Raw genomic sequence first — 18334 nt, 5'->3', positions numbered from 1 at the left:
GGGGGCCCTGACCACGTAACTTATAGACCCTTGGGGCCGGAGGTGGCGACGGGAAGCAGCTGCTCCGTGCCCCGTCCAGGGGATGTTTCCGTCCACACACCGCCACTGTCCCCAGGGCCATCCTGTCCTTCGGTGGCCCTGACCCCCTCCATCCTCCGGCGCAGCAGGGAGCAGAGCCCTACTCAGGAAAAAATAAATATTTATTGCAATTCCCATGCCGGCAGAGCTTTCCCAGGGGTGTGGGCCAGGCAGCGCCGTTCTGGTGGCGCCGGGTGCCGGGAAGTGCGAGGCGTTATCAGGGACACATCGGGGCAGGAACCCATCCCCAGGGACGTTATCTTGGGCGTGGGTGACAGTCGGGGGGGGATGTGGCAGGCTGCCAGGTGTCTTCTTCAGCAGCACCCAGGGTCCCAGCCCCACGGTGCCCCTCTCTGCCCCGGTGCACGCCCGTGCCCCTCCTGAAGCCCTGGGCTGGCCGTGGTGCCCCGAGCAGCCGCTGGCACCCACTGCCTCATCCCCTCGTGGGGTGTTTGCCCCGAGGGCTCATGCCCCCCACCAGTGTGCCCACGGGCCCTGCCTCATCCTGATGCATTCCAGGCAATTGCCTTATAAAAAGCCCATAAAATGCAGGAAAAGTGAATAATTAACCCCGTGAACTAAACATCCCCTGCTCGCTCAGCATGGCGAAGCGCTCTGGGGAGGTGCGAGGGCCAGCAGGGCACCCACTGCCCACATTGCCTTGCTGGGGGCTCAGCTGAGCGGGGACAGGCAGTGGGACCCCCCCCCCCGGGACACCGGCACCCCCAGCCCGAGGGGACCCCTGCGCCCCTGCGTGTGTGGGGCAACGCTGGAGGGGGCCCGGGCACCCCCTGCCTGCGCCGAGGGCCGAATGCAGCGGCAGCCTCATCAGGTGCTGGGTTTCCATGGTGACGTCCATTATCCTGCTTTATAGGGGGATGAATCAGGCGCTATAAATACGCGACTGATCGGGGCGCTGCGGGCACCGCGCTCTGCCCGCAGCTGGCAGCCCCGCGCCCAGCGTGTGCCAGAGAGGGGCACGGGCAGCTCTGTGCAGGCACGGCCGCGTGGATGGGGTCAGGCTGGGAGCCCTGTGCCAGCACCCTGACAGGGTGACAGCAGTGTCCCTGGGGGGGGGGGCATGGGGAGCAGGATCTGGGGCAGCCCCTGCCCCATGACAGCCGCCCCAGGCCACAGCTGCAGCCCTGTGGTGGCCTCTGGATGTCCCGTTTCCCCCCCCCCCCCCCCCGGGGCAGATGTCACCTCCCCATGAGCATCTGCAGGCGGCAGGACGGTGGCACACGGCACATGGCGAACGGCACGGTGCATGGCACATGGTAAAAGGCACACAGCACATGGCGCACGGTGCACGGCACATGTCGGACGGCACATGGCACACGGCACGTGGCACGCGGTGTCACATAGCACACGGCGTGAGGCAGCTGGCACACGCAGAACAGCACGTGGGGCTCGGCACAGCCAGCCACGCAGAGCTGTGCAGCACACGGCAGGCGGCACGCAGCACAGAGTGCACGGCACACAGGACACGGCACATGGCACATGCCATGCAGCGCATAACATGGAGCGCATGGCACAGCACGCAGCACAAGGCGCACGGCACTTGGCACATGGCACGCGGCTTGTGGCATGTGGCACACGGCACAGCACACGGCACATACGGCACAGCACATGGCCCATGGCACAGGGCTCATAGCTCATGGCACACAGTACATGGCACAGGGCTCACAGCTCACGGCACGTGGCAGAGGCATTGTGCTGGGCAGGGGCAGGAGCACGGCTCTGTCTCTGCCTCCGCTGGCCTGGATTTTCAGGCCGCCAAGGCCGGCAGCGCAGCGGGGCGGGAGCCCTGTGGTGGGGCGGCTCCGGCACAACTTTAAAGCCGTGGCTGCTCCAAAGCACAGCAGCTACAAAGCACTGCCGCTTCTTTCACCGGCCCGTGGCTTTCAAGTGACAAATCCGTGCTAATGAGGGACACGGCTGAGGTGGCAGCGCAGCACTGGGCAGCTGCTGCGTGCTTTCGGCTTTTGCTTGCTTACGGCCTTGGGACCCCTCGCTGCGGGACGGTGCCGTGCTCGTGGGCTCGGGCACGCGGGGGGAGCAGCAGGTTGTGTCCGCAGCCTGTCCCTCTGCTCCATTGAGTGCTCACAGTCGGGGATTTTGTGGGATGTGGCAGGGCCCCAGCCCCCAGAGAGCACGCGGCGCAGGGAAGGGGCAGGTTGCTTTATTGGCTGGTGCCTCCCGCGCACCGAGGACGGGTTCGTCATGCAGCCTCGAAATGGCATCACAGCGACAGACAAGCACGGACCACGGGGGACCACGAGGACAGCGAGCGCAGGGGGACGGAGCGGGGATGGGCCACGGGCACGGGCCACCGGCAGCAGGCAGTGCCCTCTGGGGACCCGGCCGCCCCTGTGCAGCACGGCGTGGCGTCCTGCACCAGGGCACCGGGGCTGTCCCCGTGTCCCCGGCCGGGTGCAGTGGGGGCACGGTGCCGGTCCCCACGCGGGTGCCCTCACTGGGGTGAGCTGAGGCTGGAGTCGGGGGTGTCGGGCTGGGGGCAGCGGGGCGGGAAGGCCTTGTAGCTGTAGTACTCCACCACCTGCTTGGGCACCTCGGCCAGCACGCACTTGGCCAGCGCCGTCGGGGACGCCTGCGGGATGGAGCGGGATGGGTGACGGGGGCTCGGTGGCACCCGCTCGCCCCGGCAGCGCTCCGGCCGGTGGCGCTCAGCCCTGTGCAGGGACCAGAGGGGATCAGAGGGAACGGGATCACCACCATCCCCCACTCACGTTCTTGAACTCCCGGAAGGGGACGAACTGGACGATGTCGCGCAGGACGGGCTCGCCCCTGGGGGAGCGCAGGACGCCGTCGTCCCCGTCCAGGATCTGCATGTCGGTGAAGTCGGCGTTGCCCACGCCCACGATGATGATGGACATGGGCAGGTAGGAGGCGCGGACGATGGCCTCCCGCGTGTCCGCCATGTCCGTCACCACGCCGTCCGTCAGGATCAGCAGGATGAAGTATTGCTGGGGGGGGAGGGAAGCTCTGGGGGGGCTGCCTGGACCGGGGCACTGCTGCCACGCGCCCCCCCGTGCGCATGGGGCGAGGTGGCGTTATCAATGATTCCGCCCCAAACAGCCCACGAGGTCCCAGGAGAGGCTGTCATTTTCCTAAAACCCTCCTCGTCAGCAAGTGTAAATAATTGTCAGGCTTTTAATTAGCCCCCCCTCCCCATGCACTTGTAGGTAAGCGCAGCCAAGGCGTGCTGGAGCCGCGCGGGGACCTACCGACGCCTCCTTGGTCCGCTCCTCGTCGGCCGCCACGCGAGCCACCTTGGAGATGATGGGGGCCACGTTGGTGGGGCCGTACAGCTGGATTTTGGGCAGGCAGCTCTGGTAGGACTCCACGACGCCCTGGATGCCTGGGGGAGTGCGGGGTGTGGGGGCGGCCCGGCTGCACCCCGGGGTCACAGGGACAGGGTCTGGCACCCGTGCAGCGGGGCCGGGCTCACCCTCACACTCGTCGTTGTCGGGGTTGAAGTTGATGGCGAAGTCGTGGGAGACCTGGGGGTGAGAGGGGCGAGGGGCAGCCGGGGTGCTGGCAGGGACGGGCATGGCCCGGGGGTCCTGGCCGCCCCCATACCTCATACTTGGGGGGGATCCGTGCACCGAAGCCCAGAGCAGAGAATTTCTTATCGCTGCAAAGGAAAGGGTGCGAGGAGCCCCGGCACGGCGGGTTGTGTGTGCCAGCACTGAGGTGGCCGTCACCAAGGTGTCCTGGCCCTGGGGTGGCCGACACCGGGGTGTCCCGGCCACAGGGTCCCCGCTGGAGCCACCAACCTGTCGTAGTCCTGGCAGATCTCACCCACAGCCACGAGCGCCTTGAGGTACTCGTTGGGCTGGTAGGGGTTGATGTAGTGCAGGGAGCAGCTGTTGCGGGGGTCCCCGTTGGAGGCCGTGAAGTCGATGGCCACCTGGCACAGCGGGGTGCCGGTGAGGTCCCCATGCCCCCAGGGCCGGGAGCAGCCCCACGCTGCTGTCCCTGCTCACCGGCACCATGGCACAGCTCCGGTCCCCCGGGGGATGCCGCTCACCGTGAAGTGGATCTGGCAGCCGCCCATGATGTAGTCCAGGAAGGAGTAGACCCTGTGGATCTGCCGAAGCGACCCGCCTCAGCTGCTGCCGCCCCCCCACTGCCCCGCAGCAGCCTGGCTCGGCACGGCCCGGCACGCAGGCACTCACCTTCAGGTCCAGCAGCACCACCACCCCCGAGTTCTTGTAGTTGCGCTTCTTGATTTTGTACTTGGGGTTCATGCACTCCCACTGCACCTGCGGCACGCGGCACCCGCGCTGCCCGGGGCTGGCCCCGGCCCCCCAGCCCCCAGCCCCATAACGTGAGAGCCCCCCCGGCCCCACAGCCCCATGACCCACCCTGGGCTGCTGTCCCCAGAGGAGCCCATCCCGGCCATCCCCACCCCACGGAGCCTCCTGGAACGGGAGCTGTCAGCAGCCCAAAGGCCGTGCCCCAGCCCCGCAGGGGACATCCCCACGTTCCCCTGTCCCCCCCGCTCCACCTTGTTTTCCCCCATCGCCTTCTGCATCTCCTCGAAGGTGGTGAAGAACTCGCCGATGAAGTCGTGTTTGCCCCGTGAGTCGTAGTCCCACACCACGCACTGCGGGGGGACACGGCTCAGCCCCGGCTGGGTGCGTGTCCCCCCCCCCATGCCCCTGCCCCATCGCCCTTCCTCACCCTCAGCTTCCTCTTCTCCTCGCAGCTGCAGAGCGAGTTCAGGGAGACCTTGAAGGGCTCCCAGATGGGGCTCAGGTTGTTCTTCACCACCTGGGGGGCGAGGGGGCTCAGTGGGGCTGGGGACCCGTGGGGCGGCCCCGGGTCGGATCCAGCCAAGCCTCACCTCGGTGCGGTACACCAGCTGCTCACTGCGGTCGTCGTCGATGCGGTAGATCTCCAGGAAGGGGTCGGACTTGCTGAAGAGGTCCTGGAGGAGAGAGGATGGGACGGGACAGAGCAGAGAACCAGCTGTCCCATCCATCCCACCCTTCTCATGCATCCCGTGCATCCCACCCCGTCCCATCCCACCCCATCCCACCCCATCCCACCCCTCCCTGCCTGTGAGCCCCATCCCACCTTGTCATCCAGCTTCTTGGCCCGGAAGGCCAGCTCCACGTAGCCGTTGTTCCCCGAGATCTCCTCAGAGATGACCTGCCGGGAGAGGTGGCCGTGGGGTGCTCAGCACCCGGCGTGATGTTGTTCCCCTGCCCTCCTTCCCCCCCTGTGCCTCCCATCCTCCATGCACCTCCTGGCACCACGGGGACCCCCAGGATGGCTAGCAGCTGCTGAGGGGACCCCAGTCCATCTGGGAGGCGTGGGGCAGCTGGATAAATGGCCGGGTTGGGAGGAGGGTCACTGGGGTCCCACCACACGTGCCCCCGCTCAGTGCCACCCCGCTGTCCCAGGCTCGTCCCACCGCAGCGTCCCGTCCCGCTGCCACCCGCAGCCCCCTGCCCGGTGCCGCTCCCCACTGCGGTCCCGGCTGCTCACCGTGATGGTGGACTTCCCCGCAAACTTCCCGTACTTGAGGAACAGCGGCTTCGTCACCCGCTTCTGCGCCACGATCTGCAAAACCCGATGGGCTCAGGGAGGGGACAGCAGCCCGCAGGTGATGGGGGGGGTCACGGCGGGGGGCTCACCTGCCCCACGGTGCACTCCATGCCCCCCAGGAAGTCATCGTCGTGCGTGCCGACGCCGGCGTGCCCGTGGCTGTCGTACACCTCGAAGCGCAGCTTCTGCACCTCCTCGAAGTAGTAGTCCACCGTGAAGATCTTGGCGAAGACGGGGTTCAGGTTGCTCTTGATCACCTCGCTGCGGTCCACCTGCGGGGCAGAGGGGGCTCCGCCAGCCCCGCCGCTCGGCACCGAGGGGCTGCCCCTGGGTCCCGGCGCGGCGGCGGGCGGGTGCTGGCTGCGCCTCCTCAAACTGTGCCTGTGGGAGCTCTGGCCATGCCTTCCCCCGAACAAACTGGGATTTATTCACCCATTAGAGGCTGTACCGGTCCAAGCTCATCTCACTGAAATTCATCCTTAAATCAGCTCAAGCCCGCAGCCCGCTGCGTTGCCGCAGTGGGATTGTATCCGGGGCTGGAGCCAGCGCGGGGCCAGACCCGGGGCTGGTGGCGCTGCCATGGGGTGCAGGGACACAGGGACTTGGGGACACAGGGGGGACACCAGGGACGCTGGGCAGCTGCCAGCAGGACCAGCCGTGCACAAGCATTTATCTGCCCGTGTTCATCCCCAGGGCAGAAGCATTTCATCGTCGTGCCCATGGCTGGCGCAGGAGGGAGAGGTGCCCTGGGTGCAAGCCCTGGGTGCTGAGGCACTGCTCCCTCTGGGGCAGACCCCACATCACCGGGGTGCACCGAGGCGATGCTCGGGCTCTGGCCCACCTTTTGCCATGGCTCTGTTTGAGCAAGGGGATGCGTCCCTGTGAGGGTCCCCCATTGCCCACCAGCCCTGCCCGCTGCCACGGGTGGGGACCGAAACACAGCCCAGGAGGGGTCCCCTTGCCCTTCGGATGTGGCCCTCGCACAGCACAGCACCGTGGCATGGCACGGCCTGGGGGTGCCGCATCCCCGAGCTGGCACGGGGCCCCTCGCCGCCCGCCCTGGCTCCAGCTCTGGCTCCAGCCCGGGCGAGCAGAGTCAATTACACGCAGAGGGATTTAGCGCTAAATCTGCCGGCTGAGCAGCGGTGATTAGCGAGCGCGAAGCTGCTGGAGCCAGCCGGGAGCTGAGCTGTGGGGCAGCCGTGGGATGGAGCCAGCCCAGCCCCAGCAGGGACACGGCAGCCCCCAAACCCTGATCCACCCCAGAGATGGCCAGTGCATCAAATGGCCCTGGCACGGGGTGGACCCCCCACACCATGAGCACTCCATCCCCTGGTGCTGCCAGAGCCACCGAGTCCCGGGGGACTCGCCCCGAGCCAGGACTCTGCACCGTCCCCGTGCACTGCCCAAGCGTCCCGCAGCACCGGGAGCCCTGGGCCCTGCCTTCACAGCCTGTGTCCTTCACCCCACCCCGAGCCCTGCACCTTGCACCCCGCAGCCTGTGCCTGCGCCCATCCCTGCACCCTACACCCCACCCCGCGCCATTTCCTGCACCTTGCACCTCGCACCACGCTCCGCGCCCTGCCGCCAGCTCCTGCCCCGGCCCCGGCCCCGCTGGACATCGCGGCCACCCTGGGGCTGTCTCCACTCCCGTCCCCGTCCCGGAGCCCCCAGCCCTGTGCCCAGCACCCTGCCCGGCCCCGGCCCTGCCTACCTCCACCCACTGGCCCTGGGACTGCATGAGCAGCAGGACGCAGGGGTCCGACTTGTTGAGGGTGTCGCGGTCCAGGAGGTGCTTGCAGCTCACCCGCAGCTCCACCTTGGAGAGGACGGCCAGCGGCGCCTGGGAGGACGGCTCGGGCGCTTCGCCCATGGTGGCGGCGGCGCGGGGGGCTGCCAGGCGCGACGGGGGGCAGGCGGCACCGTGGGTGAAGGGCATGCGGGGGGACGGGGCGGCCGCTGCCTTCCTCGCTGTCAGCGCACCAGGCTGGTGCCCGTCATGCCCGGGGCACGGGGCCCCGCGGTGCCAGGCGTGGGGCTGGAGCCCGGGTGCAGGCTCCTGGTGGTGGAGGGCGCTGGCAGGGGCTGGGGGGGCTCACGGAGCAGGGGCGCAGGAGGGGACTGGGGTGAGATGGCCCGGTGGGTGCTGGGGACCTGAGGGACCCTCTCCGAGGCGTGGTGGTTGATTCCAGCCCCGATGGCGGACCTGCAAGGCGTCAGAGCACCGAGGGGTGAGCCGGAGCTGGGTCACCCCTGGGCAGGCAGCCCCACGGGCACGGCTCTGCCCCTGTCCACTCGCTGGACCCCCAGGGTGGATCGCATGGGGTCGTGCCCAGCTCTGCCCCCAGCCTCACCCCGCGAGGTGTCCGGCGGGCAGGGGCGCTGGGATGAGGCTGGGAGGCTGAGCAGGAGCAGGGGCAGCGCCGGCAGCCCCAGCCCTGAGCCCCCTCCTTGTGCAGGAGAACAGGACCTCCCCTCCCATCCCCTGCACCCTGGGGTGGGATTTCTGCCCGCGGGGGACACAGGGACACCCTCCACCCTGCTGCTCCCTGTGCTGGGGACACGGAGCTGCCATGCTCCACCTGGGTGCTGGCAGGGCTCAGCCAGGCGATGCTGCAACGCTGGCTCTGCCGCTCCATCCCCATCCCCATCCCCATCCCCGTTCCCATCCCATCCCTGGGCTCGTTGCCCCCAGCTGCAGCCCCCGGTTGCTGCTGAGGCTGGGGCAGAGCCGCCCCCCACCAGCCGTGCCGGGAGCTGGCGCCGCCTGACCGAAGTTTCCCAGCGAAGTCGCGCCGGGCCCTGCCCTCCCCGGCACATGGCTCCGGTGGGCACCGTCCCCTCCCCGGCATCGCGGCACCGCTCGGCATCCCCCGGCGGAGGGGCGCGGAGCCCCTGCCCTGCCCGGCCGCCCCCCTCACCTGGGTGCTGGTGGCCCGGCGCCGAGCGGGGCCGGCCGAGAGCTGGCGTGGCTGCCGGAGCCAGTGTGCCAGCCGGAGCCGGTGTGCCAGCCGGAGCTGCCGCCGCTGCCACCTCCACACAACTGACTCAAGCTGCAGTTCGGGAGCGGAGCCCTAAGAGGGAGACTACAATCTCCGTTAACTGCCTCGCTGCCGGCACCGGAGCAGAGCCCGCCTGCGGGCACGGGGGCTCCGCGGTGCCCGGGGGTCCCCGGTACAGCCGGCCAGGCCAGGGCACACGGCACAGCGCCGCTGGCACCGCCGGCCAGCCCTCCTGCACCCTGCCCGGCACAGCCCTCGCTCCACGTGCCCCACGGCCCCCTCACCACTCCCCATGGGGTGCCCGAGGCCTGCCCCATCCCCTGTGTGCCCCTGTCCCCCCGTGCCCCCCGCTGGAGCCGTCCCTGCCACAAGGACGGGGGGGTCCTGGCGTGCCCAAGCCCCCACGTGCCGGAGCCCCCATCCCGGGCCGGGGCTGCCCCCACACCCCCCTGTCACTCGAGCACTGCAGCGCTGTCAGCTCGGCTGCGTGAGGGATGATGTAATTAGCCCGCGTTCGGAGGGATTAAATGCAGAGAGGGCTAACGAGCAGGAGGGCACTGCAGGGCCTGGGCTCCGGGAGCTAATCCCCAGCCTGCCTGGCAGAAGTAGGCCACCCTCCTCCCCGTGCCGTCCCGCAGCCTCGCTCCAGCGCCCCGGGGTTCGACCAGCGCCCCGGGGCCGAGGGCCCCAGCTCACAGCCCTGCGCCCGAGCCCTCAGCTGATGCGAGTCCCAACTTTGCCATCACACCGCTAATGAATACGGATGGTTCAATTATCCCGGCACGGGCGAGGCGCGGCGCAGCGGGACCCCAGAACTGCTGAGCCAGCCAGGAGCCGGCGAGCGCTCCCCAGAGCGGGACGGAGCCCACAGCCCCGTGACCGCAGCACGCGGGGACACGGCTGGCAGAGCCCTGCGGCCACCGAGAGCCGCAGGGATGGGGCAGCGCCCCAGGACCGGGCTCCTCATCGAGGTCACCAAGGTATTTCCCTAAAGAAGCGTCTTAAAGGTCTGTGGGGTGCGTGCAAGGGGATGGAGTGAGGCAGGGAGAGCCGGGGGCAGCTGCGCACCGGGGTGACAGCGTGCGGGACAGTGCGGGACAGTGCTGGGACCCGGCTCCACCCAGCGGCCGGCGGCAGCAAGCACAGCCCCACGCCCCTCCGAAATGTGGGAGCAGGGACCCCACAGGGACCCCGCTTCCGAGCCGTGCTGCAGCTGCCACGGGGCTGCGGGCGCCCAGCTCGCAGGCCCAGGGACACGGAGCAGGCCGTGCCCCCGCAGCATCCCACCCCTTGCAGCAGAGCCGACTGCTCTCACAAAAATCCACAGGCAGGAGTGTGGAAATAACGAAATCTGAAGTAACGAAGACAGCTGGGCAGAGGTAAAGCAGCAACCCTGAAGCAGCCTCCGCCTTCTCCTTCCCACAGCCCCGAGGTCTGAGCGCCCCGTGCCTCCAGCACCCCACACGGGTGTTACCCCACGCCCAGCCCCTGAAGCTGGAGCACCGGGGACACCTTTCCTCATGCAGGGAGCCCTGGTCCCAAGGCCCCTGGGAAGAGGAAGGCAGCAGGAAAAGCTTTGGGCAGGGTGAGGACTTCCCGGGGAGCGGCCCTGGGCCCCCCGGCACAGGCAGCAGCACCGCAGGGCAGGGCTGGGTCAGGCTCCAGGCAGGAGCCAGCTCCGGTCCCGTTCCCAAAGACGAAACAAAGCGCCCTCCGCCAGGCAGGCGCGGTGCCTGCTTCCCTCACTGCCAAGAAGCTGAGAGCTCCTAATCGCAGAGGAGCCCTCCCCTGTCCGAGTACCTCCACGCACAGCTGCCCACCCTCAGTACCGGCACCCCCGCAGCAGAGCGGGCAGGAGAAGCTCCAAGGCAGCTCCAACGCTGTGCGGCTGCCCCAAGAAGACACCACACGGCTCCGTTTCTACATTTTTTATTGGCAGTTCTGGTGAGAACAGTTCATTTCTTTTTCTCCACGTCCTGCTCTGCCGCTTCTTTGGCGCGTTTTGCCCGAATCCCAAAGAGACGGGCGTTGGCCCGGGCCATGCGCAGGCTGGCGAAGGCCTTGAAGTTCTTCTCCTCTTCGGAGATAACGCGGGCCTTCTCCCGTTTGAAAACCTAGTGGGAGAGAGCCCGGCAGTCAGACTACACATCAGAGGCTGCCAGAAAAGACGGTATTTAAGGCTTAACACGATTAATCTCACTACATTTTTACCACTGGCTCCAGGATGCTGTTAAGAATACAGAATTTGTGCAATCTGCAGGCCCTGCCCTTATCATCACTCCACCAGACACCTCATTTCAACCAGCTCCTAATTTGCCAGCGCACATCAGCAGACAAGCAGAAAATACCGGGGAAAAACAAGCGCAAAACGAAATCTGAGTCAGGTTCGCAGCACGCTATCAACAATCTTTCACAATTAGCAAGGGTTTCAGAGACAAGCGGTGACCTCGCAACCTGCCCGGCCCTGACACCCCGGCTGCCAACACGTGCCCCAAATCTGCTGGGGGCACGGGCTCCTTCGAAGACACCAGGGCACAAGCAGCGCCCTGCCGGGAGGACAGTGCTGAACACGAGCATGGTGCGCATCCGTAACGTGTGCTTCTAACCCCCAGCCCCACAGAACGTTGCCTTTTGGGGGCTACCGTGCAAGTTCCACCCCGGCCTTCTCCGGAGGCGTGCATCACTACGTCCTTCCCATGTGATTTAGGGCAGAAGCAGAATATATGATTACCCTGGCCCAATCTATCTTGACCTGACCCCTGAGCTTGGTGCCCAGAGCTCTCCTCCACACAGGTCACGATTTAAGGACTTTTCTCAGTGGATTAAAAAATAAATAAATAAATGAGGGCAGGGCTTGACCCGTTGGGTTTTTGTTTGTGCATCCAGGATGGGAAGCATCTGAAGCCAGCAACCCGTAACTGTACGACAGGAATCCTCTCCCCTGAACCCGAGCCTGAATTACCTCACATAAGGAACACGATTCAGGGCTTCACTTACGTTCCTAATTGGCATAACTGGTCCAGACAGCTGAGTCGCCATCTTGAGTTCCTCAGCCTGCACAACAAGAGAGGGGAAAAAAAACATCATTGAAAAACCGGTACGTACGCTTCTCGGCCTGGTGCCTCCATTCAAAACATGTTTTTAACACGAGCTCCCAGCCTAAACACACTGATGACGATTCTGGCTGCAGGCTCAGCAGCGGTGGTACCGAGTTCAGCGCTGCACCCATGCAGCCGTAGGAGCACTTGGCACCGACACGCCGCATCCAAGCGTGCTCTGCCCGGCCACCAGCAAGGCTGGATCCGGCCAGGGGAGCTGCGGCCTTTCAGAGTTCTGCCAGCTGGAAAAAAGGTGAAGTCTACCGAGCCATTTTTAGTTTGGCTGCTCAGCGTGTTCTTCAGCAATTCCTTCTACAGCTAATTCCAGCTCCTTGTGCAACCACTGCATCAACAAAAATCATTCATCAGCTATCTGAAATAAAGTTTACTTTAAACTAATTTGAAATATGATTCCAGACACAACTATCTTTATGTTCTGGTATTGGAAACAGACTGCAGTGGGCAACCCGAAAGCTGGGCTGCACTTAGAAAGCTACAAGCTTGTGCTGCCAGCCAGGTCAGAACTAGAACAGACTGGGCTCGGCACAGGCTCTGTGTGCTACTGTGTTTGGAAAAATCCCCTTTATTCATCTGCATCCAAGATTCGGAAGTAGTTTCAATCTCATAATCCTCATGTCCATGCCTGTGCCAGTCCCACAAGTCAAGGCGGAGAGCGGCACCCTCCTGACTTAAAAACCGTGAAGCTGACGCGTTCAGCAGAACTTGTGTCTCACCAGGCTGTGCGAGGTGCCGGAGAGCCTCCTGCCCCCGTCGTGAAAGCAGCCCGAGCACGGCCCAGCTCCGCACACAGCACTGTGGCCGAGCAGCTCAGGGCCAACAGGCTCTCCCAGAGACTGAAGGCAGCTTGAACACAGCACCGCGTTTCGCTGCCTGTGCCTCCCCACGGGAAGCGTGTGCTTTTCACACGCAGAGCCAAGACCAGAGAGGAAAAGCCAACTCCGCGTTGGATCTCGGTGAGATTTTTATGAAAAGCATTTTTGTGTGTCAACAGCAACAACCTTCTCGAGACTTCCACCGCTCCTTTCCCCGAACTACTCAGCAGTGCAGAGCACACCCTCGCCTTCCCGGTCCTGTCAGCCGCTGTCAGCCCTTTCCAGCCGCCGACAGGTGAGCCTCAGACTGAAATTCAGCCAGCTGAAGCAGGGCGGCCAGGCAGCCAGCCCCAGCCCCGCGCTGCGCCCCTTCAGCAGCACAGCAGTGCCCGAAGCAGCTCGCAGCACAGCACAGGCCCAGCCTGCGGCCGTCCCCCCACCAGGGGCCGTGCTCCAAGCATTCAGAACGCCCCCTGACTGCACACCAGAGCACCAGGAGGAAGGACTGACAACCAAACAAGTCACCGCAAACAGATCCGGTCAAGCGCTTCTAGAGGCCGAGTACTTACGGAGCTGTCTCCCTTCTTAGGCGCCGAGGGCTTCCTCGGGAAGAGGATGAGCTTGGAGCGGTACTCCTTCAGCCTCTGCACGTTGGCCTGCAGCGACTCCGTGGACTTGTTCCGCCGCCTGGGATCCACGGAGATTCCGATGGTCCGGGCAAACCTTTTGTTAATGCCGGCCAGCTGAACAGAAAGAGAGCGTGCAGTGCCAGCGTGCGGCAACGCCTGACACCGCGCCGCTGAGCACAGCCCCTGGCCTCGGCACTCGACTGCAGCCCCCACCGGTGCCACCATTTAACTCTGATAGGTGCCAGATGAAGTTATGGAGCCGGCACATGGCAACTGTTGGTCGCTGAACAGGGAAAGCTCCGTTAAAAAAATACTTTTGGTAACATCCTTAAGCAATAAGCTCGTTTTCTGTTTAAGAACATCTATGTTCCATTTTATATCCCAACATTATCTGAACGTTAAAGGAAAGCAAAGTAATGAAGCATTTGGCATTCAGAAGTACAGCTTTACTGCTTCGATGCGCTAATTTCACTGTTATAAATGCTTTAATTAGGCACTAAACAACACGCAAGAGGCTAGGGATACTGGCTGCCAGCAGTCGCTAACGTTTACTCCTGCTGTGTGGAACCAGGCCGGTGGGGCTTTCTGCGGGCCACCTCCCTCTCAGCTCACCACCAGCAGCTCCTCAGCTGAGCGCCACCTGGGAGGATGGCACAGCACCTTTTGCTGAAGCAAGGCGAGGGCGCTGAAAGCTTCCCCCAGTCTTTGCAGAGACCACGACCTACTCGTTCTACAGCACAAACGGGTCCACACCCGCTACGTTCTGTAGGGTTTGCAGTAACGTGTTTTATAAAGGAAGAGACATTTAACAACAAAACCTGCCAGTCCTTTTACTTAAATTAAGTTCAGGAGACCCTCTACCAGAATTCACCCACTGCCAGAATCTGATTTTAATATTTTGTTTTAACTGACAGTCTGACCAGGCACACCAGTATTTACTTTTTAAGTTAACCTTTCACTCTGTCGTGTTACTGCTTCCCCATGCCACAATTACAAAAAAAAAAAAAAAAAGACTAACATTTTGTATGCTTCTCCACAACCCACAAGAACAGCAACCGGTCCCTGGCTATGTGCAGGCTCAGCCAATGCAAGCAGATACTGACACTTCAGTACACTGCAGCCACTCGTGACTTAATTTTACGCAAAAGAACAGGACGACGGAGCTCAAACTCGAGAGCTGGCCTTACCGGGCCGGGACAGCTCCTCCGTACTTACTTTCAGCTCCTCTAGGCTGAAGCCTCTGCCAGCACGGACTTTTTTGTGGTACCTGACGGTCGGGCACCTCACGATGGGCCGGACGGGCCCAGCCACGGGCCGAGGTGCGATGCGGCGAGCCTTTGCCTGGCGAGCCTTCCTCCTGGAGCGGGGGGCAGAGACCCGTCAGGGGCAGAGCCCTCCTGCCACCCCCCCCAGCCGCACCGGGGGCTCCCCAAACCCACCCCCCCCCCCCCCCGGCGGCTCCGGCAGTCATCAGCCAGGCAGGGTTCAAGCTCTCATCACGGCGCTGCAGCGATTCCGGAGGTTTCGCATCATCTGACCGCAGCCGGAGCCGCCCCGCTCCCCACTCCCCGCTCACCTGCGGATCTTGCGGGCGGGCTGGTTGAACCAGGTGGCCACCCGCCGCTGCCAGTCCTTGTGGAAGTGCGGCTTCAGGATCATACCATTGCGGCTGGGCGCCATGGCGGCTGCGGCCTGCGGACACGGACATGGCTGGGCGCGGATCGCGCGGCATCGACCGGCCCAAAACCCCTCCGAGGCGTCCCCCGGGTCCTGCCCCGCTCCCCCGCGGGGCCCCGAGCGCCGCCCGGCGCGGCCCCGGCCGGATGGCGGCGGATGGAGCCCCGCGGCGCCGCCACTCACCTCCTGCCTGCGAAGATGGCCGACCGGAAAAGGGAAGCGCGGCCACTACGCGCGCCGGAAGTGCGGAGGCGGCTCCGGGAAGATGGCGGCGCCGGAAGGGGCTCGTGGCGGCTTCACCTTGCCCGCACTCAAGATGGCGGCGGCTTTAAAGGGCCCCGCACCCGGGGGTAGGGCGGCTCCCAGCTCCGGCCCGACCCCGAGCAGGGGGCTTGGAACCAAGGCCCGAGGGCTGGGGGAGAGATGGCGGGGGCCTGGAAGATGTCAGAGGGGTCCCGCAGGGCACAGACAGTCCTCGAGGTGTAACCCAGGACCGACAGTCCTGCCTGAAGGGGCCTGGCCCGGCCGGAGGACACCAGGCACCCAGCTCTTCTCTGCAGGGCTGGGTCTCAGCATCGCACCGTGGGCTCACGGTGGGTTGGGAAGGGGGGGTTTTCCCCTCGATCTTTGCTTCTGAGACCCTTGCGATAAAAACCAAGTATAAGCCAGTGAAAAGAAAGCCCACGTCCTGTGCAACCCCGTACCTGCAGCACGCACTTCGCCATGCCTTGACACACCGTACAAACAACAGCACATTAGAGGATTTATTCTAGTGCAGTCTGGTTTTCAGCTTCTATTTTATGTCCAGCAGCAAAGACAATCAAAGGTTACGGTGGAGTCGCGTAACTGCAGCCCTGCAGCCAGCTCAGTCTCCCAGGGGTTCGCTGCTGACCACTCTGGCACCGAGGGGAATGGCAGCGCACCCCTGCCACCCCACACGGCAAAGCCAGAGGTAGCTGACAAGGGCTCCACAGCACATTTCATCCCTAAGAACATGTACACAACATCCCTGTGTACAAGAAATCCTTCCAGCAGATTAGACTTACCCAACTCCTAACCACTACTACCCTGCCGGGAATCAATTTCAAAATCCTAAGGAGTTCTCCTTCCTGCAGGGAAAAGCTTGTTACAAGAGCCAGCGGAGCCATCCCTTCGTTTTTGGGGAACGGCATCACAGAGATTCCCTACTCGGTATCTTTGATTCCGGAGCTGAAGAGGGAAAGGGTCTGTGTTCAAAAGAAGCCTCTGGAGTCCTCCCATTCCACATAAAGAGGGGGCTTCACACTGGTCTCAGGCGTGGTTCCTCCTCCTCCTCGTGGTTTGGTGGCTGCTGGGGCATTTCTTCGTCTCTCGTGTCTTGCTTGTCTCTCTCTGCTTGAAGCCAGCTCTGAGGAGCTATCATTTTCTTCGGCCCGTAGGGTGGAGGCCCAATCAAAGCTTCGATGTCATCATAATTTATCACTTCTTTCTCCAGGAGGGCATTAGACAGCTAGAAAGAGTAAATAAGGCATAATGAGGCACAGAGGTCTGAAAACAGCCCCTCTGAACTGACCTGACCTCTCCCTGCCAGCTCAACTTGGACCTCCACATCTGGACACAGCACGTGCTGGAGCCCGCAGGGAACAGGGCCCCAGCCACCACGCTGCAGCCGGCGTGACCCGAGCGCCCGCCGAGCCGGTACAAAGCTCTCCGGGCAGCCGGCACCTTTCACAAGCGTGTTTTTGGCCAGAAACGCCAAGCATGACTGGAGGCGATAAAGCCTGCTTTAGGAAATGATTCGGCAAGGTAGAACCGCAGGGACGATCGGGGAAGCGCCCTCACTGCTCCTGTCCCGGCACCTGTGGCCCTGCCTAAGGAGGCAGAGCGACGGCAGACGAGGCTGGAGCCAGACCCGGACCCCTCCCCTGCGCACAGAACGCGTCCCACATAGCAGAGCTGTCCCTGCAGGCACGGGCTGAGGGTCACCAGGAAGGTGCTCCCCAGGAACGCCAGCTCTCCAGCCCCTCCGCAAGCAGGGCCGCGCTCGAGCAGCAGGTGGCTGTCCCCCCCGAACCGCCCCGTTCTGCTGACGACAGGCGACACACTGGCCTGGCAAACGGAGCGCTCTGTAGATACTTTGGCTTGACTTAAAAGGTTTTTCTCCGCTGACCCTCCAGCAAACATCTGATTGCTGTTAAATGAAAGCGTCGGAACAGAGGAGGGCCTGCGGAGAGGAGACCCCCCGACAACGCCCGCTCTCAGAGCGCTGCTGGGGCACTGTCCCGGGGACAGAGCGGGGATGCGGGGAACAGCAGGGTGTCCGAGCGAGTTCTGGCCACCTTACCAGGCACAGGAGGCTTGCTGCTGGGTAGAGGGAAGTGTTTGGGGCTTTGCTGTTGTTTAAAAAGATTTAAGGATTGCTTCATTCGCAAACCACGCAACATTAAGTTGGCTCCTGGCTAGTTTGCATGTTACGGACTGGGCTTTTGAAGGGAAGGTCACGGAGGTACACGGCGTGCTGCAAGCCCCAAGGGATGGGTGCAGCGGTCCTGGCAGCGAGGTGGGGACTGGCTAGGGGCTCCCAGGACACAAATTAGAGGAGGCAAAGCTCTGCCTCTGCAACAAGGTCTCCTCGATGTATCAGGAGTCAAGTAGATGACAGGTGAAAGCTGCCTGGAGCCACCAGAGCGCGTGGGTCAGCACCAGTCAGCCTAGGTGACAGGTCCCATGTCCTTTCACCATCCCCAGAAACTGTTCACCCAATTCTTTTATGCCTACAGAGCCTGGAAGGACGAGCTGCTCTTGCCTTCACAAGAACGGTCACCGCTTTCCACAAAGTTACACTTCCAAGAGGCTAGCGCAGAAGTACACGGGAGGGAGGCAAGTTCTGGGTTTGATCACTTCCATCCAGCACAGAGCACTCCGCCCCTACCCTGCAAATACCAGCTGGTGTCAGGAGGTGAACTACTCACTGCTGGAGAAGGCACACATCCTCCCTGTGCCTGCTTCTCATCTAGGGGACACGCAGCGAACAGCCTCTTATTCCCAGCAGTCCCAACACAAACTCCAGCACGTTAATATCTCCGCTACGAGATATTCTAGGGCCACAGAGACGCTGCAACAACCAAGCTGCAGAGTACAGAAAATATCAAGGTCAAAAGCAACAGTGAAAGAAACCTCAGAGAGCTCCAACTTACTGTTTGCAGCTTCTCCCGGTTGTCCAGCAGGAGTTTTTCTGTGCGTCTGTAAGCCTGAGCCACCAGCACTTTTGCTTCCTAGAAGACAGTAATGAGAAGGGAGATTTGCAGTACAAGTGGCAACAAACACAACATGTGGACAAACAAGGAGAGCAGCATGGGAAAGAATGTGCAAACCGAGCAGGCAGAAAGCAGTTACCACTAACAGAAAATACAGATAAGCCTTTTGAAAAAAGCCAAAAGAGTGCTTGGGATAAGGAA

At 63.5% G+C, this 18334-nt stretch overlaps 3 protein-coding genes across 5 annotated transcripts in view; all 3 read right to left on the bottom strand.

The window, feature by feature from the left end:
• Nucleotides 1-2: 2 nt before the first annotated feature.
• Nucleotides 3-10045, bottom strand: CPNE7 (copine 7). 3 transcript variants are annotated; one of them, XM_083851786.1, is made up of 16 exons: nt 8580-10045; nt 7373-7864; nt 5748-5930; nt 5599-5673; nt 5185-5259; nt 4952-5035; nt 4789-4878; nt 4613-4711; nt 4281-4367; nt 4133-4192; nt 3879-4012; nt 3682-3736; nt 3551-3602; nt 3327-3460; nt 2829-3065; nt 3-2689 (listed from the first exon to the last, which is right to left on the bottom strand). In XM_083851786.1, the coding sequence occupies exons 2-16, from the start codon at nt 7595-7597 to the stop codon at nt 2552-2554; spliced, it is 1728 nt and encodes a 575-aa protein (XP_083707912.1). In that variant the 5' UTR covers nt 7598-7864; nt 8580-10045; the 3' UTR covers nt 3-2551. The 3 variants fall into 3 exon arrangements, with proteins under 3 accessions (XP_083707912.1, XP_083707910.1, XP_083707911.1); XM_083851784.1 differs by having other exon boundaries at nt 3327-3602; XM_083851785.1 differs by lacking the exon at nt 8580-10045 and having other exon boundaries at nt 3327-3602; nt 7373-8568.
• A 528-nt stretch (nt 10046-10573) lies between these two features.
• Nucleotides 10574-15197, bottom strand: RPL13 (ribosomal protein L13). Its single transcript, XM_083851795.1, has 6 exons — nt 15081-15197; nt 14797-14912; nt 14436-14577; nt 13161-13334; nt 11658-11714; nt 10574-10774 (listed from the first exon to the last, which is right to left on the bottom strand). Exons 2-6 carry the CDS (start codon nt 14898-14900, stop codon nt 10616-10618), a joined length of 636 nt encoding a protein of 211 aa, XP_083707921.1. The 5' UTR covers nt 14901-14912; nt 15081-15197; the 3' UTR covers nt 10574-10615.
• Nucleotides 15198-15647: 450 nt separating this feature from the next.
• Nucleotides 15648-18334, bottom strand: part of SPG7 (SPG7 matrix AAA peptidase subunit, paraplegin) — a 31903-nt gene continuing 29216 nt past the window's right edge. The window contains exons 16-17 of the mRNA XM_083851776.1: nt 18074-18151; nt 15648-16386 (exon numbers count right to left, since the gene is read on the bottom strand). Of these exons, the coding sequence (XP_083707902.1) occupies nt 16177-16386; nt 18074-18151 (288 nt within the window). The 3' untranslated portion in view covers nt 15648-16176. The remainder of the gene's footprint in view (nt 16387-18073; nt 18152-18334) is intronic.

The sequence above is a fragment of the Anser anser genome (assembly GCF_964211835.1).
Source record: "Anser anser genome assembly, chromosome: 11".
Classification (NCBI taxonomy): Eukaryota; Metazoa; Chordata; class Aves; order Anseriformes; family Anatidae; genus Anser; species Anser anser.
This window is presented reverse-complemented; position numbering and strand designations above follow the sequence as displayed.